Source organism: Micrasema longulum, unplaced genomic scaffold (assembly GCF_059751315.1).
Source record: "Micrasema longulum isolate JH-2025_06_02 unplaced genomic scaffold, ASM5975131v1 h1tg000323l, whole genome shotgun sequence".
Lineage (NCBI taxonomy): Eukaryota > Metazoa > Arthropoda > Insecta > Trichoptera > Brachycentridae > Micrasema > Micrasema longulum.
Window position 1 is genome coordinate 1292272 of NW_028277527.1, and position 17116 is coordinate 1309387.

General features: G+C 29.9%; 1 protein-coding gene across 1 annotated transcript in view; it reads left to right on the plus strand.

Annotated features, from left to right (window-relative positions):
* Nucleotides 1-458: 458 nt before the first annotated feature.
* LOC148282486 (activating transcription factor of chaperone-like) overlaps nucleotides 459-17116 on the plus strand; it is a 70338-nt gene continuing 53680 nt past the window's right edge. Inside the window, exons 1-3 of the mRNA XM_088225025.1 lie at nucleotides 459-588; nucleotides 2683-2878; nucleotides 4823-4944. Of these exons, the coding sequence (XP_088081151.1) occupies nucleotides 4842-4944 (103 nt within the window). The 5' untranslated portion in view covers nucleotides 459-588; nucleotides 2683-2878; nucleotides 4823-4841. The remainder of the gene's footprint in view (nucleotides 589-2682; nucleotides 2879-4822; nucleotides 4945-17116) is intronic.

Below are 17116 nucleotides of genomic sequence, written 5' to 3' on the forward strand. Positions count from 1 at the left end.
TTTTTATTGGCTAATAAAATAAAAGGCTCAAATCATTGGTCAATTGGTCATTTGTTTGAAAAAAGAAGGTAACATGAAAATTTTATGAAAAGATGAAAACTTATAACATTCACTTTCCTTCTATGCGCAATGACGTCATTCATTTTCCAAGAACTGATTGTGAAATAATTCTGACATAACTGCGCGTGTGGTTCTTTTTGAACCTAAAGAAAACCGTCCAAATAATCATAAATTATTATTTTAAACGATAAAAAATATTGAATCTAAGTATCACACTGTAGCAAGTAGCAATGCAGAAATCACGAATAAAATTAAAAAGTACATTTATGTCCTAATTTAACATGTTTGAGAACAAATTTGAAAGTTAAGTGATACTATCTCGTTCTATCGTTTAAGACTAATCTACTACCGCGTGCGATAGCAATAGTGACAGCGGTTCGTCGATTCCGAATTCTTTCATTCCTTCTCCATGACACAACTAAAGAGCATCGTTTTAAAATTTCTCGTGCAACCTCCGCGGTAAAAATGGGTTACTAGTTGTGTTTTTCGTCGCACACGCAAGTGTGCTTAAAAATATTTAATCATGGAGTAAGTACACTTTTTAAAATATCAAATTATGTATTACTTTTCATTTATTTGGTTCTGTTCAGCATCCTTTCCCATATTGGAAAGGATAGTTCTGTGACTGTATGACGCAATGTTTTTATGTGTTGAATTCCGTTTTAAGTGTTAAATTTTGAGACTATAGTTTTCTTGCGATTTTGAACAATTTCAGACATTACAAACTTTTGTTTAGTCAACATTTTCGATCTGTAATCTGCTCGAGTCAGTGTTCAAAATGGCGGATATAATGTTTACGTTTGCATGTTGGTATACACGTGACGTTCGCATGGTTTACCAAGATAAAAATGAAGCGGCAAATTAAAAATTAGGTTGAAACGTCAAAAGTAAAAATGCTTGTTTTTAATTTACTTTGAAAATCTTTTGATTATTTTTTTGTTTATGTCAAAGCTGAGAGATTACTCGTTTTGTAAATAATGGATACAATGAATTTGTTAGCCTTATTCAATGATATTATGTCATTTTTCAGATACATTCTGTCTTCTATCTCTTTTAGTATTAATTTTAATTCCATTGCGAATAGGGAATAACTTATTTATTTATATACGGCATTTCTGCCATTTACATGCATGTGGTTTAAAGAGTGCTTAAAAAATTAAAATATAAAAAAATCGATTATGGTATATCAATATCCTCGTACTATAAACATTATAAATTACTTGAAATACATACATATTTTTAAGTAATCATAAAATAACAAAATACTTTAATCAATCAAATAATAACTATTCTAATCCAATCTAAAGTTGATTTGCTCTTTTTGATAAAAATATGCTGGTCACTTTATTTTTTAAGTTAGGCAAAGATAAACTAAATATATAAAATATGATGCATATTCATTCTCGGTATTCTGTAATCTAAAAATAGGTGAGTTATATTAAGCTACCGTTCGAGAATTTTGACAATAAATATTATTGTTTACAACATGCAATGTGTTGCAAACAATAATTTAATATAAAGAATAATAAAGTACAAAAGCTATACAAATTATTAAAATAATAATAAAAGTACTGAACATGTTTATTCTATTCGAACTCTGTAAGGTAGACCTAATTTTGCTTATTGAAATGTTCAAATGTGTATATTTTAAAAGCCAATTTCAAGAATAAAGCAGATTTCATACGAGGACAATACAATAGACAGGGCAATATTGCCCTGTCCCAGCTCCGTAAACAGCCTCAGCCGTGGAGGACAGGACAGTTGGATAATACGGATAATATGACGGCGGAACGCTGCAAAAATGGAAACACGTGCGCCGAGGTGTAGATAAGCCATTGTTATGTGGAGATAGCCTGCCCATCTATCTCTAGGACAATGTCTTGGTCTATCGTTCTTTCCTCCAAATTTCCATTTACACTATGACAATGGGTCCCCGGACAGTATCGTCCTGTCCTTGTGTGAACTGCGCATAAGAATAACAACCAGGTTGTGGTCTTCTGGTTAGTGTCGCAGACTCACAGATCAGAGGTGCGAGGTTCAAACCCCGCTCTCCCAGAATTTAATTTCCGTTTTTCTAATAGCAATATAAGTATTTTTTTTAAAATTGGTCCTTCAAATTGAAATATTTGGGTAAATCATGAGAACGCTAATAAACAAAATATTTAAAAATCCAATTTAAAGGAATAATAACTTTGATTTGAGAGAGTTTTTGTTGTAATCAAATAAAAAAACATTTCCGACGAGGAAGTTCAGTGCTACGGGAAATTTGATATGAAAAATGTTTTCTTACTCACGGCATTAAAATGTATTGTGAAATTTCTTGAAAACATATTAATAAAAAAAAACAACTTTGAACGACGTCACTAGTTCCTCCGAATCAGCCAATCATAGTGTTGTGATAGATTTCCAGTTTACGGGAAACTAATTCACCAAGCAGAACTCACCCGCGGAGTGATTTAAAAAATAAAAAAAACTTTAAAAAATAGCCCTGATAATACGATGCATAAAAATATTTGGCTTAGTTTGATAATCTATTAACAAATACTTTTATTTTTAAAAACCACCGAACTTCCGCATTGAGTAATGTATAATTTCTAATTGTGATATTTTATTTATTTTCAGAGCCATCATGGCGTTTTTAACAAACATTTTAGTCGTTTCGACTCAATTTTCATTATACCAAGACCTCAGCATTATTGGATTATATCCTACAGCATCTTCATCACCAATTTCATCAATATTATTAGATAAACTTACATCGGATAAGCAATCATCAATATTATCGGATAACATCCAGATTGACTTTTCATCAAACAAGGTAAGCAAAAAATCATATTGAATCAAATTAAATTAGGAATTAATTGCTTTAATTTCCCATTAAAATAAAGACTTAAGGAATAATAAACCATAATTCAAATATAATTTTAAAATATATTTATGTTTTATTGAAACATGTACCTAATAACTGAAATTACATTTTTGTATTTATAAATTTATATAAACCACTTAAGTTTTGAGTAATAGAACTTATGAGCTATAAGCTATAAGTAGGGATGACACTGATATCCAGTAACTATTCGGTATTCGGCCTAATTTTACTATCTGACCGGATACCAGCTCAGTACCTGGCGGATACCTAATATTGATTTAACTAGATAAATTTCATGAAATCAACTCCCCCAGGAAATAGATTTATTGATATTGATTGTGTTTGAGAAAAAGGAAGCAACCCTTATTATTTGAAAAACCGACTTTTTTTGTTTGTTTAGTATACACCCTAGAGAAATTTAAGCTGCAAAAAAATGTTCATCAAAAATTACTTTTTAATTTCAAATACATATTATTTGTGTGAAAAAACCCAAAGCCATTATAATTATTAAATTAATAAATCATATTGAAATGCAACTCTTTGATAAAAACGTGAAAAAAATATGAAAACATTTTAACCGCTTTTTATTTTATGGACATTAAATTTTTTGTTTTTAAATAGTCGATCTCTCATTGATGAAAAATTCGAGTACCAGGGTGTTTTTGTCATTTTATTAGACAATGAGCCAGATATCTGGCCACTCTCCATTTTATCACTAGTTATAAGTTCTGATGAGAAGCAGTAACCTCGAAATCGTAAACATATAACTCAACTAAAGTTGTTCATACATATTTATTAATAATGAAGTGTAAAATGTTATATCACCGAGTAAAAAATAATTTATATATTACAAATATCCCCGAAATGAAAACCTTTAAAAAGTTTTTTGAATACATACCTAAGTTTAATAATCCATGTAAAGCTATGTAATAAAAGCATGGTATGTTTCAACTATAAATTATTCTGTTAGTAAATAATCTAGAGTTTAGCCTATAGGCAGATTCAGAGCTGGACTTACTATAGGTTCAGTTGTCACAAAGAATCAAGCACTGCTTACAAGGCCAGAATAATATGCTCATATTCATTTACAAATTTGTACTCCCGTCCCTTTTCAGTAAGTGTCGGGGCGCTAGATCCCGTTAGGTGCGGAGCTGGACAGATTAAAAAATAAATACTTGAAGTTATCACTCACAAAAACAGAGCTATAAAAATGCCTAAAATGTGTTATTATTAGAAACTAAGAATGCAATTCATGGCAATTTTACCGAATATATATCTTATTTTCTGTGGCCTTATGCTGTAACTAATTTGTTTTGTAAATTCATTTGTATCGTATGAGAAGGAACGAGAGCGAAATGTGGTTTTGATTGCGTTAGAATGAGACGTATATATGACGAATGAACGAACTTACGAAACGAAATTGTGACAGAATAAGCCTGCTGTCAAAGAGAGAGCTGATATGAGCACCTTACATGATTATCAAGTGGCAACTCACCTCACCAATTAAATTATCTAGTAGTAATTTAATTGTCACTAAGCGAAGGCAATATGTTTGGATGGGCCACACGGATGCCTCCTGAGAGCCTTAACTGCGCTTGCCTATTTTGCGAGGCATCAGGTTCTCGTAATGTCTTTCTCCACTGCTGACAGTTCGTTAGCAATTCATGCGTCAACTGTATTATGCAAACCCGACCTCTAAGATCGTACATGAGTTGGCTGTCGACAAAAGTCTGGAGGCTGTTTGTGGGCACAATATACCCTCTTACTAAGGAGCGGACATGGAACGATAATGAATCATAGTATCTTACTTTGTGGTTAATAAAAATATTGTGATGCCATCAGAAAATATTTCAATCATGATTTTTGAAAATAAAAGAGTTTCATGAATTCCAGGGTTTAACCGAGAGCTGCAATGAGTTTCTCAGATTTAAAATGGACCGCCAAGGCGGAGCCATTTTCCCCATTCTCAACTGAAGACAACTGGCTAATCGATGATGACTTGGCACTTAATAAAGGTGAGGCCTTTTTACCTTTTTTTATTATTATTAATTTACTAGTTTCTCTGTATATGTTGTTGCGAAAATTTACAATGAATGATCTAGAATCTAAATGAAATATTAATAAGTTTGTGAGCTCTGTAAAAGCCTAGACTTTCTTATTCTCAACAGCTTCATCTCTGCTGAAAACATATCCAATATTTATAAAAGGCTAAACAATTAATCGTACATTGTTTGTGAGAATGTTGAATTGATTTCCCCGTAAAAAATATGAATGAAATAGTTATAGATGTATGCTATTCTTTATTATTATTTTACAACGCCATCTATCGAAAAAATATGGTTTTAAATTATTATTAAATGAATTCTGCAATAAATTACTTATAGCAATTATTGAATATTATTGACACAAACCTTTTAACTTTTATTATGTAGGTATTTGAAATATTTTTTTTTCGGAAATATAACATTGATTCGAACAAATGTTTCACTCTAATTGTAAATATAACATAATGTGTATTTATTCAGTGCCAAACAATAGCATTTAATCTAAGTTAAATATATATTTTTTAATATGAACCTAGTGGACATAAACAGGTTTTTTAAAAATGCTTTTCATTTTATGTACAAATTTAAAAACATTTTAAATACCTAACTAATATCTTATTTTTTACTCCCTTTGTACCTAACTGTGACATTTTGACACAGAGCATCAATAATTTTTTTTGGTTTAGTTTTACTTATTCATTTATCGACCATCGAGCGCTATCACCTGAGCGGGAATCAGCAAGTATCTATTTAAGATATATTTAATGCTTGCTTGAATCTTGACGCAGACTAAACCAAGAGGTTTGATGCTTTGTATCATAATTATTAACTATGGAGTTTTATCTAGACATGTGAATGAATCTATCAGAGTACGCATAATCCATTGAAATCTATTGCCAAAAACATGTATGTAGATAAAGAAATTGTTATATTGTTAATAAACTACTACTATTGTTTCTACCCGCAGAAAACATTAACAAATTCGATTTCTTATCAAATAGTATAATGATATAACTCAAATATTAGGGTGAATATCCTCGATATAATGTTCGTCTCAGAATAACTTTTTTTTAAATGTATGGATAACTTTTTGCTCTGTGTTAATATTTATTGAAGTAAAATCAAACAAGAGTTCGTATTTGTTCTGGATATCAAATACATATTAGCATTATATACAGACATATGTACACATTTCATATTGACCTACCTACTACCAATAAAGTAGCTAACTGCTTTGATTCGATCACGCCAAGTGTGCATGACAGAAGTCTGTTCTATTTATATTACATAATTTTGTAAAAGTTTTTTTTTGTTAAATCCACTTGTGCAATTGGGACACTACTTTATTTTACTCAAAATCTTTATTTTACTCGAAGCATTTTGCTATTCTTTATTTATTAAAAATTCCAGTACAAAAATATATGCACTTTGGCAAGCTTATTGCAAAAATAAATAAATTACAGCCAACCAAAAAGCAGGCTGTTCAAAAAAAAAAAATATACGTATTTGGGATCTAAATTCTGTTACTGAGAAGCATAACACCGTATGTCTGTTTTTTTGGATTTTCAGGTTTATTGTACTAAATGTCCATTCTTTCGATCCTTAAAACAGAATTTTATTTTTCAAATCTACTGATTCTTTTTTAAAATTGTACTACACTGTAAGTAAAATATTGGTCACAATGTATTTTAATGTAAGTGAAATACAGTAAAATGTCTCCAGACATAAAATTTTATTTAATTGTATTCTGCCACATATATCTACATTAATTTTATTATATGTCCGGACTTCAGTGTTCTGCCACATAGTCTTCTTGCACCTGAGGTGTTGAGGGTAGGAGAACTCTATTCGAATGCAAGGGAATAACTCCGAACCGCATTCGCATTAACAAGTTTAAAAAAATTGTAAAAAAATAAAAACAAAACAAGATGTATGGAAATTTAAGTGTAGAATAAAATTTGCGAAAAAAATACAAATTAAGAAAAATCAATACTTTTGAAAACTATTATAAAGAAGGTAGTATATTGCTTCGTCAGTTGATTTGATTTTACAGTTGATTTGATTCTTTTGCTGTGCCATCGACATCGTCAAACCACTGGTGTCAGCTATCGAAAGGATACAAGAATTTACCATTTGGTCGTAATTAGCATCAGTCACAATACAAACATTTGTGTCTTGTTCGTTGAAGAATTTCATAGTGAAAATATGCCAAGGGAGTGGTTATATCGCAGAATCTTATACAAACATTTATATTTTTCATTTTGTTTTCCAAGCAATGACACATGCAATAGGTAATAAGTATACATTGATATTGAAACAGGAGATGGATCCCGAAGAACATCAAAGGGTTGGAGATTAACGATAAAGAGGAAAGCAAGAAATCTGTCCGAAATAATGTAAAATTAATGTTGGACATGCAGTAGTGTTTAGCTACTACCCCACTGACAAATACTTAGTATTTTTATTTGATAAACCGCATTATGACACGTTTGACAATTCTTACTGTTCTTCTTTTTACATTTAATTGAATTCTTTTCACATTTTCTTACTGACGTTAATAACAGAAATAATAATTGTATCAGTTAACAAAGTCCTTTTAATTTCCCGGTGTACGGTTACAAAAGAATGCTGTTTTACAAACGGTCATTTGATTACACAGAATTTTCAAAAATGGCTTTGAAAAAAAAAACTAGGCAGCAGCTAAATCTGCTAAATGGAATCCCCTTAAGTCAACAAACGAGGGTGACCAAATCCAAAAAGCAAGAATATGACTTTCACACTGTGGATGTCTTATATTACAATCAAAAAGTATTTACCAAACAAATAACAAACAAACAAACCATCACGCCGTTTCTCCGTAAGGGTAGGCAGAGAGGATAGAACGCCACAACACTCTATCTTTGCATACAGATCTCGCTTCCTCTACATTCATACATCTTCTCATGCACGTGCGCCGATTATTCCGACTTTTGACATGTCCATCTCTAAGTATTTGTTGGATTTGGTCATGCCATGTCTTTCTCGGTCTTCCTCTATTTCTGCATCCATCAACATTCGCATTGTAAATATTCTTAGCCGTTCTCTCGCTATCCATTCGTTCTACATGTCCAAACCAGCGCAGAGCTCCTTTCTTGATTTTGTCGATAATGCTTGTCTCAGCCTTACATAATGTACGGATCTCAACATTTGTGCATCTATCGTACATAGTTTTACCACACATTCGCCTGAGAGATCGCATTTCGACAGCATTCAGCCTACTTTCATCCCTGTTTTTCCAAGTCCATACTTCGCTCCCATACATCAGGGATGGGACCAGGACTCCGTTGTGAACTGCCAATTTTGCCTCTTGTGACAAGCATTTATTTGCCAAGGTCGATTTAAGTGCGCCGTTCACTCTGTTCCCGGCACTCACCCTCCTTTCAATATCTTTCTCAGTCATTCCATCCCTAGTGAACATACCTCCCAGATACACAAATTCCTCTACTTGTTTTAGTATAACTCCATTCACAGTGATTTCACATTTAGTCATACTTTCATTTCTTTCAAAAACCATCACATTCGATTTATCAACATTCATCAGCAAATCGCTTCTCTTGCATACATCGTAGACCTTTGTTACCAAGAATTGGAGTTCCTCTTTGTTATTAGCAAGGAGTACAGCATCGTCAGCATACAAAAGACAATTGACTTTTAAATCACCCATTTTTGCTCCCATTCTTAAGCCTTTCAGTTCTTTCATGCAGTTATCGATATACACGTATTACCAATACCACATAATATTGTCAATACAAGTATACAAGTATTTACCAATACCACATAATATTGTCAATTTTTAAAAAATCTTTTCTAGTTTGTTCGCACTCTTTTCTGACAATATATGAGAGAGTTAAATGCAAAACCGCCACTGTGTATGATAACTGTTTTTGGGAAGACCAACTAAACCAGCACCAAAAAGACTATTTCTTTTAAGTTCAATATGCAACTTGCGCGTGGTATAGCAGGACTATTCATTTTAAGTTGAATGTGTACACTGAACTTAAGGCTGTAGTCTGGTAAAACGAATGCAAAATGAGGAAATCATACGATTTTGTCATTTTAAAACGAATTTTTTTTTTAATCGCGCAATAATAATAAAAATAAAAAAAACAAAAATTAGATAACAACAATACTTTTTTAAATGTTAAATGTTAAAAAATATACTTAAAAGTTTTATGTGACTAAAATAAAATTACTTTTAGACCGGCAGATTACGCCATTTCAAATTTAGACTAAACTTAGGTATCTGGGATCTCAATAAAGACTAAGGATTGAACAAAAATTTGTTGTAATAATTTGAAGAAAAATTTAACATGAAAGTTGTCGAACCCAAATTTTAATTTTTTGATTTTAAAAAGAAATACAAGCATTTTAAATCACATATATTTTTGTGACATTTTCCTTTATTTCTTACTTAAAATTATGCCTTCGGTAATACTTAAAGATTTTTTTTATTGAAATACTTTAGTTGAAACCTTTTTTTATAGAATTGTATTTTTTTTTTTTATCAGAAAAAGATAATTCTTGTTATAATATTTAATTTAAAACAATATCTTATCGACTTTTTCGTGACCATCAGACCAGCCCTTTTCGAAAGCGATTAGCTACTGGTTTTGTTGATCTTCCCATAAATAGTGATCATACACAGTGGCGGTTTTGCATTTAACCAGCCTCCTCATATTCTGATCCCTAAATGCATAATAGGATCTCAAATAAACCTCCTTTTGATTAGTATAAAGGTAAATCTCAAATAAACCTCCTTTTGATTAGTATAAAGGTTTGTTACTCAAACTCTAGTGGTTTTATTTAAATCGCTGTCAAAGTTCGATAATTGGATTTTTTGAGACAAAATCTCTTCTGCAAAATCATGACATTGGCACTTTCAGCTTTATTCTTCTTAGATACAGAATTATCTGCCAGTTATAATAATTTAATATGTGTGTTTATTTTAAGTAAGGCAATATGCAAACACGCGTAAAACACTATCTCATTAGTACATTTGTATGTATGCATAACACGCCCTGAATATTCACTTAACCCTTTCAGACCTGAATTAATTCCTATAAATATACTAAAAAATAGTTTGTATTCTGTATGTTCTAAAGAAATGATGTATTTCACATGATTTGTTTTTATTAAACTGATAATAAATCAACAAAGTTTATGAAACATTTCTTATTGTACTTGGTTTTTCAGGACCAGACTGCGAAACTTCGAAGGAACATTCCTCATGCTAAGCTTAAAAAAATCTTAATAAGTTTTTTTTTGCTGACTGATTTTTACAAAATATTTTTTTTTAAATTTCAAAATGGAGTAAGTCCTTAATTTATCTGACTAGCAGTCCTTCTACAACCGCAACACCTACCCCTCTCCTACCCAGCCGCTTCCCTTGTCCGCGTCTGGTGCGTATCGCTGTGTTGGTCAAATACGTTTTTTTCTCAATTTTTTTTGAAAGGGAGGGGCAGGGGTTTGCAGAGGGGATGCTACGCTAGGGATAGAAATTAAGGATTTACTACATTTTGAGATTATAAAAAAAAAAGATTTTTTGGAAAAAAATTATTCGGATTTCTTTTAAAGCTTACCACGAGGAATGTTCCTCTGAAGTTTTGCGGTCTGTCCCTGAGAAACCGTGTATACACAATGAATGTTTCTGGGTTATTATGCCGTGTGTTGTTCGTACTATATATCGACATTTCGGATCGCATTACAGCGTCTATCATCAGGGTTGATGTAATGTAGTTAGACTCAGAAAATTAGATTTTACTTTATGGATAGTTGAGGATAACTCCGTTAATTTATCATTCTAATGCGGGCTCAGAACCCAGCTGCCATACTAAAAACAAACTTTAAAGATATACATATTTAGGGATACCAGTAATTAAAAAATAAATTTGCCACTTTTTAATTTAAATTAAATAAATTTGAAAATTTATGTATATTTTAATGAACACCCGCGTGAAAGAGTTAAGTATCACTCACACATCACACACTGAAAACATAGCATTATTCAAACAAATAGAAAACCTAACTTAGATATCAGATACATATTTTTTTATGAATGGGTGTGATTAATTTACCACGCATTTTAAACGTTTTTTCCATGCGTGATAATACTCAGTCCCATTTGTGATTTATTATTTTTCCAATTAATTAATACATAGTTCCTAATTTGTTTTATAAACATGATAAATAATTTTTACATGGACTCACATTGATCTTTGGACCTTAAATGCGTCAAATGATAGTTGGGAAGTTGCATATTTTATTGGATATTAAAACTTTAGGTCAGAGCTAGTACATGGGACCGATATGTTCATTTACAATTAAATTCCAACATAAAATGATATATTATGAAACTTTGATTGAATACAGACACAACAAGTGTAGATATAATTAGATCTCGGTTGTAGTGGATAATTCACAAACGTTTTTGCTTCTGCCTCTTATTTAATTTGCCGACTTCTTCAAATGTGAATTCAAAAGTAAAAACACTTTTCCACACGTGGAAAGTAAAAACAACAATGCAAACATACTAATGAAGACAAATGGCTATTAATGGTGCTACCTTACCTTTATAAAAAAAATATAAAGATCAATGTTTGCGACAGAGATTAAAATCCATAAAAAGAATGATATTTATCATATAAAAAATACTAAATAAATTTAATCAAACAGAAATCTACAATACAGTAAGATTTTGACTTTATTTAATTTATATGGCTTCGCTTCAGAAAACACCCCTTTAAATAAATATTTCATATCAACCATGTCGGGAATCGAACCCGAGACCCCTTGCTTGTAGGCAAATGCGCTGACTATGTTTTTTACTACATTTTTTTTTACTATGTTTTTCACTATGTCCGCTACCTTAATTATTGTTTCTGTATATTGATTACTGGTTTTTATTTTAAAAAAATCAAATAGTCTAAGCAACTTTGCATAAATTATAATTTAATGTATATAATATGATAATAAATAAATCACCCCACGAAGCTGACAATTTTTATTTAAAAAGGTGTTTTCACACCAGAATATTTCACAGCTGGACTGGTACCTGATGCTTAAGACTGATATCTTATCTTCATGTAACAAAAAATCAAGAAACGCTGCGATTGGTGTAACAATGCAGTGCCCTATGCACCATTAGGTGCGGAAAGGGAATGATGATGATAAATTTATATGGAATTTTATAAATACCCACGTGTGAATTTTATAAATATTATTGAAATTAAAACTGATCACTAAAACTATTACTGTGTATTATATTTTTTTATAAAAGGGATGATTCCACAAAATCCGCAGCTTGTAGTTTTGATAAATTATTGACAGTGCTTATTTATTATTCTTTTACTATTAATATTTCAAGTGTACAATGAATTGTCTACGAGCTATTGTTTCTCAACTCGGCAATAAATTATTGTTCTTGACACTCGCCGAGTATCTATCTCGCTGTATGTTCTAGAAGTGATTGCAAGGTTCTTGGACCAAATAATAGTGCGTGTCGCGACCCCGAGATAAACTGTTGACACACCCAGAAAATATGAAACACCGAAACTAAAATAACTTCTACCGCTTATCAAAGGCTTTTAGAGAAATCGTTTACAGGTTTTCAGTTGCATTAGCAATAATATACAATACTACGATTCCATAGAATTCACCAAATTTCTTCTATTCTTTATGGTTCGTTCCTTGTTTTCTTTGAAATAATATACAGGTTGTTTGGCAGAGAGTGGAACAAAAAATAGGTGGATACAGGGGGCCATTTGGAAAAAAAAATGTAGTGGCCCGTCTCTAAATGTCACCAATTTATTACTATGATTTTTTTTCATGTTTTTGTGGTCATTTTCCCAGATTTTGGTTTTGTGCCTTTAATAAAAATTATTCTAAGGCTTGTATCGGCTCCAAATAAGTTTTGTTTGCCTTTTGCCATTTCTTACATCTATTATTCATGTTAAGTAAATAAGCTGAAACCTTTATAAAATTTATTATATGTTTGTTTGTTTGCCCGTTACTAATATTTTGAATTTGCCTTCATAGACAAATTTGAACATTAAAAAAAAAAACTCGAGTCACTCATTAGTTTACCAATGGTTACGGGAGGTGTGATAATGCAGTTTTTAAATTGTTTCTGGCTGAATATTCGACAAAACAGTTATTGTTTATTCTTGGCATTTAGTCTTGGAATCGTAAAAAATCTATTTATGCCTTAACACGAACATTTGAGGCCTGTTAAATACAAAAAAATAGTATACTTAGAGTGCCTTTTGTGTTATTGGAAGCGCAAGGAAACAAACATCTTTAAAGCACGTTTCAGCACCTAAAAATGTTTTTCAGCTCTCTTTATTTGTTTGAAATACTAGTTTTATATAATGAACATTATATGCATCTAATTGTACTATTAAATATATTGATTTATTATCGATGTAAAACATTTTTTTATCTCTCATTGAATACATTTTTGTTATTTTCTTAGGTTAAATTTTTCTTTTATTTCTTTCATATTTCATTTACGTTTTTTAGATCTTAATTTTAATGGGTAATTTTAATTTTCTTATTATTTTTATTTTTTCTGTAGATATGAATTGAAATTTTCGATTTACTGTGTTTTATGTTTTATCTTGTTTTGATTAAATTTATGAGCACACACTATTTATATGTGTGTTTAATTTTTTTCTTATATTTAAAATATATTCTAGTAAATTGCTATTTTTTAATTTTAATTGTATTATTTTACTCTATTTTCTTACTTAAAAAAAAAAATTCTTTAAACTATTTTTATCTGTTCATTATTTTATACGCATACAGTATTAAATCTGTGCAATTTTTATTTGATTATTAATTAAAACTAATGTCTGAGCACCCGATGACAAACTATTATTGAATAGTTTATCGGGACAAAATATATTTTAATACTTTGTTTTCTTTATAATGTATTCATATTGTATGAATGTGTGTGTTATATTGAATAAAGACTATGAAAAAAAAAAAAAATTGTACGAAACTGGTTGGTGTATTAATTTGAATTAATGACTATGCAATTTAATACATTACAATTCAACAATAACAATTCAACAATAACAATTCAACAATAACATTAACAATAACAATGCTCACCGAATGCAGCTAGCGTTACAGAAATTGCCTTGATTTTACTGATATATCTATATTTATGCTGGTGGGTATATTTGCATTTTGTTGATAGAGAGGTGCCTTATTCGAGCAATGTGGAATTAATGATTTAAAACTTGATATTATTATATTATACTCGCAAACTCTGATTTCTACTAACCCGTTGATCAATATTTAAGTGAAAAACTAAAAATACTTAATTAAATTCACGGAGTTATTTGGGTCAATCAATGAAATAATTATTATAATATTTCTTCAATGTGTTTAATATGATTTAAATTATTATTAGCCTTATTATTTAAATCTTCAAAAATAAGATTGCCCATTCTAACATTTTATTTGTGAAATTTTAGTTTAAGTATTTTAATTGACGTCAGTAATAATATTATATACCTAATGATTCCAGTTGCCTCTAGCACTGAATCATAACAAATTGACTACTTTTGTTTATTATTCTCCTAGGATATTCTTAAAATATTTATACATTATTGTCAGTAAATAGTTTCTGATTAATTGATGTTTTGTTTAACCTCTAATATTATAGTATCGGAATTTAAAAAAATGTTTATATTATGTTCTTGCCATTTTTATTGTCACATTGACCTAATAGTGTTTAGTTTTTTTTAATATATAAAAAAATTCAGAAAAATTTTCCATTGCAATTCTGCTGATATTATAATTAGTATACATTATTATAAACAACTCCAAGTAGATATTCTACTGTTTTAATTTTGTTAATGAAGTTTGATGCACAATGTAATAATATGATAAAAACCTCATGATTAAAAAATAAATTATTACCATTTCTACTGATATTGATAACTTAATTATTGAATACACTTATACCATTTTATAAACATTTTATTGAACGTTGCTGCTGTATTTTTATTGAGTCTATTAATAAAATTACTAGACATCAACAGAATTGATTTTAGATTTGTTTATCAAGGATTGATGTTTTTTATCTTTCAATCAATCAATACCATATGGGTAATTAAATCTTAAGACTAACATAACTAGTATCCAAAAAATAGTACCTAATCAATGAGGATCTTCAGTCCTACGGGAAATTGGATACAAAATATGATTTCTTACTCACGGTAAATATTGGAGCATTAAATTGTGCCGCTAAGTTTCTTGAAAATGGACAAAAAATATATGTATTTTTATAAAAATGAACTACTTTGAAAGTCGTCACTAGTTCATATGAATCATCCAATGATAAGAGAGCTGTGGAATATTTTTGGTTTACTTATCGTGAACGTACCAATCAGCAGAACTAACCGAGAAGAAGAAAATCAATATGGATATTGTGAAAAAATGTTTTCATACATAACTTTTGAAAAAAAATTGTCCCTACAAAAACGCGACATGTTTGGCCTTGATAATTGTGATGTCAAGATTCATGACGATGTTCTATTTAAATTTAAACGGTCACAAACAAGGTTCAAAATTTACCGGAATCGTGATGTATTGGGGGGGGTGATATTTCCCTATTACCTACAACCCTAAAAAAAATAAGCAATTATCACAAGAATATTGGAGTTTCTAATATGAATAGGTTAATTCGTTAGTTTTTGTGTTACCGAGAGGATAGAACGCCACTGTTATAATCTTGGCCTTGCTTACTTTTTTGTTGTTATTTTATTCAGCATTATCTTTCCACGTATGTTATTTATATCACACAGCAACAGTATAACACGTTTAGCATTTGATAATAATTACTGATACAGGATGATTTGAAGATTTTAAAACATCATTCCACGATGTACACATTTTTGCTTAAAGAAATTTGTATCATAAATATGCATCCTTTAAATATTTAGTATGTGTAGCCTAAAACCATTATTTGAAAAATGTTTACATTGAAGTTGGCAATTAAAATTAACTAGGATAAAAAAAGCCACATTCATGTGTTTATAGCTTATAAGCTCATGTTGAATTGTTTACACAAATTGTATTGCCGCAAATGGAAATATTAACAGAATTGTATAATCATGTACATGCGGATTATTAAAAATGAAATTGAACAGATTTATACATAGCATATTTATAAAGCTAATTAAAATCTAAACAATATTTTTTTGCGCTTTTATTTGTTTTTGTTGAAGTTTTTACAATAATTCACACTCTGTATGGTTAAATTTTAATAACGAAACACTTTGTTACTTATTGAAGTGTGTATTGGTAAAAATCTGTTGTGTTCATCATATTGTTTAACATTTCATGTGACGTTAGTTACTATCTTTATTATTTTAAAAATAACCCTATCTGCGATAGTTTATTTTTATTTTAATCATTGTATTTTTCAGTACAACTCTTAAACAACTTTTTAACACATGAAAGGCTTTGAACTTTATTTATAATATTTATAAAATACTTAAATAATGTAATTATCTAAATCCCCTGGTTATATTATGGCCATATAATCCTGACTGCCTTCATTACAAAAAAAAAAAAAAAAACTAACCAGACCCTCGATTATAAAGAGATTTTCAAGACAATATATATTTAAATTCTTGTTATTAAAAAACAAGTGGTCGAATTTTCACATAAAAAAAGTATGAGAAGAAAAGAATATGATAATATATGAAAAAGGATGAAAGTAATCGGTACAGCAAATAAGTGGAAGATTACCAACTATTTTTGATTAATAACTTATATGTAAATATAAGTTATTACATCATCACAATGGAATTCCATCAAGAATTGACAATGAATAATTTAAATCAAATAAAAAAAGTATTTTTTATATAATTTTTTGGGGATACTATTTTTATTTTATAAACATAATATACATAGAAAAACAATATCAATACCAAATATTTTTTCAAGAAGTTTTTTGAACTACGATTTTTTTTAATTGATCAGATAACACATTTTTTATTCATCATCACCATAATCAGCCTATGTTGGTCCACTGCAAGACATAGGCTTCGCCCTGTGTCCTCCACTTCTGGTTCTGCATCGTCCTCAT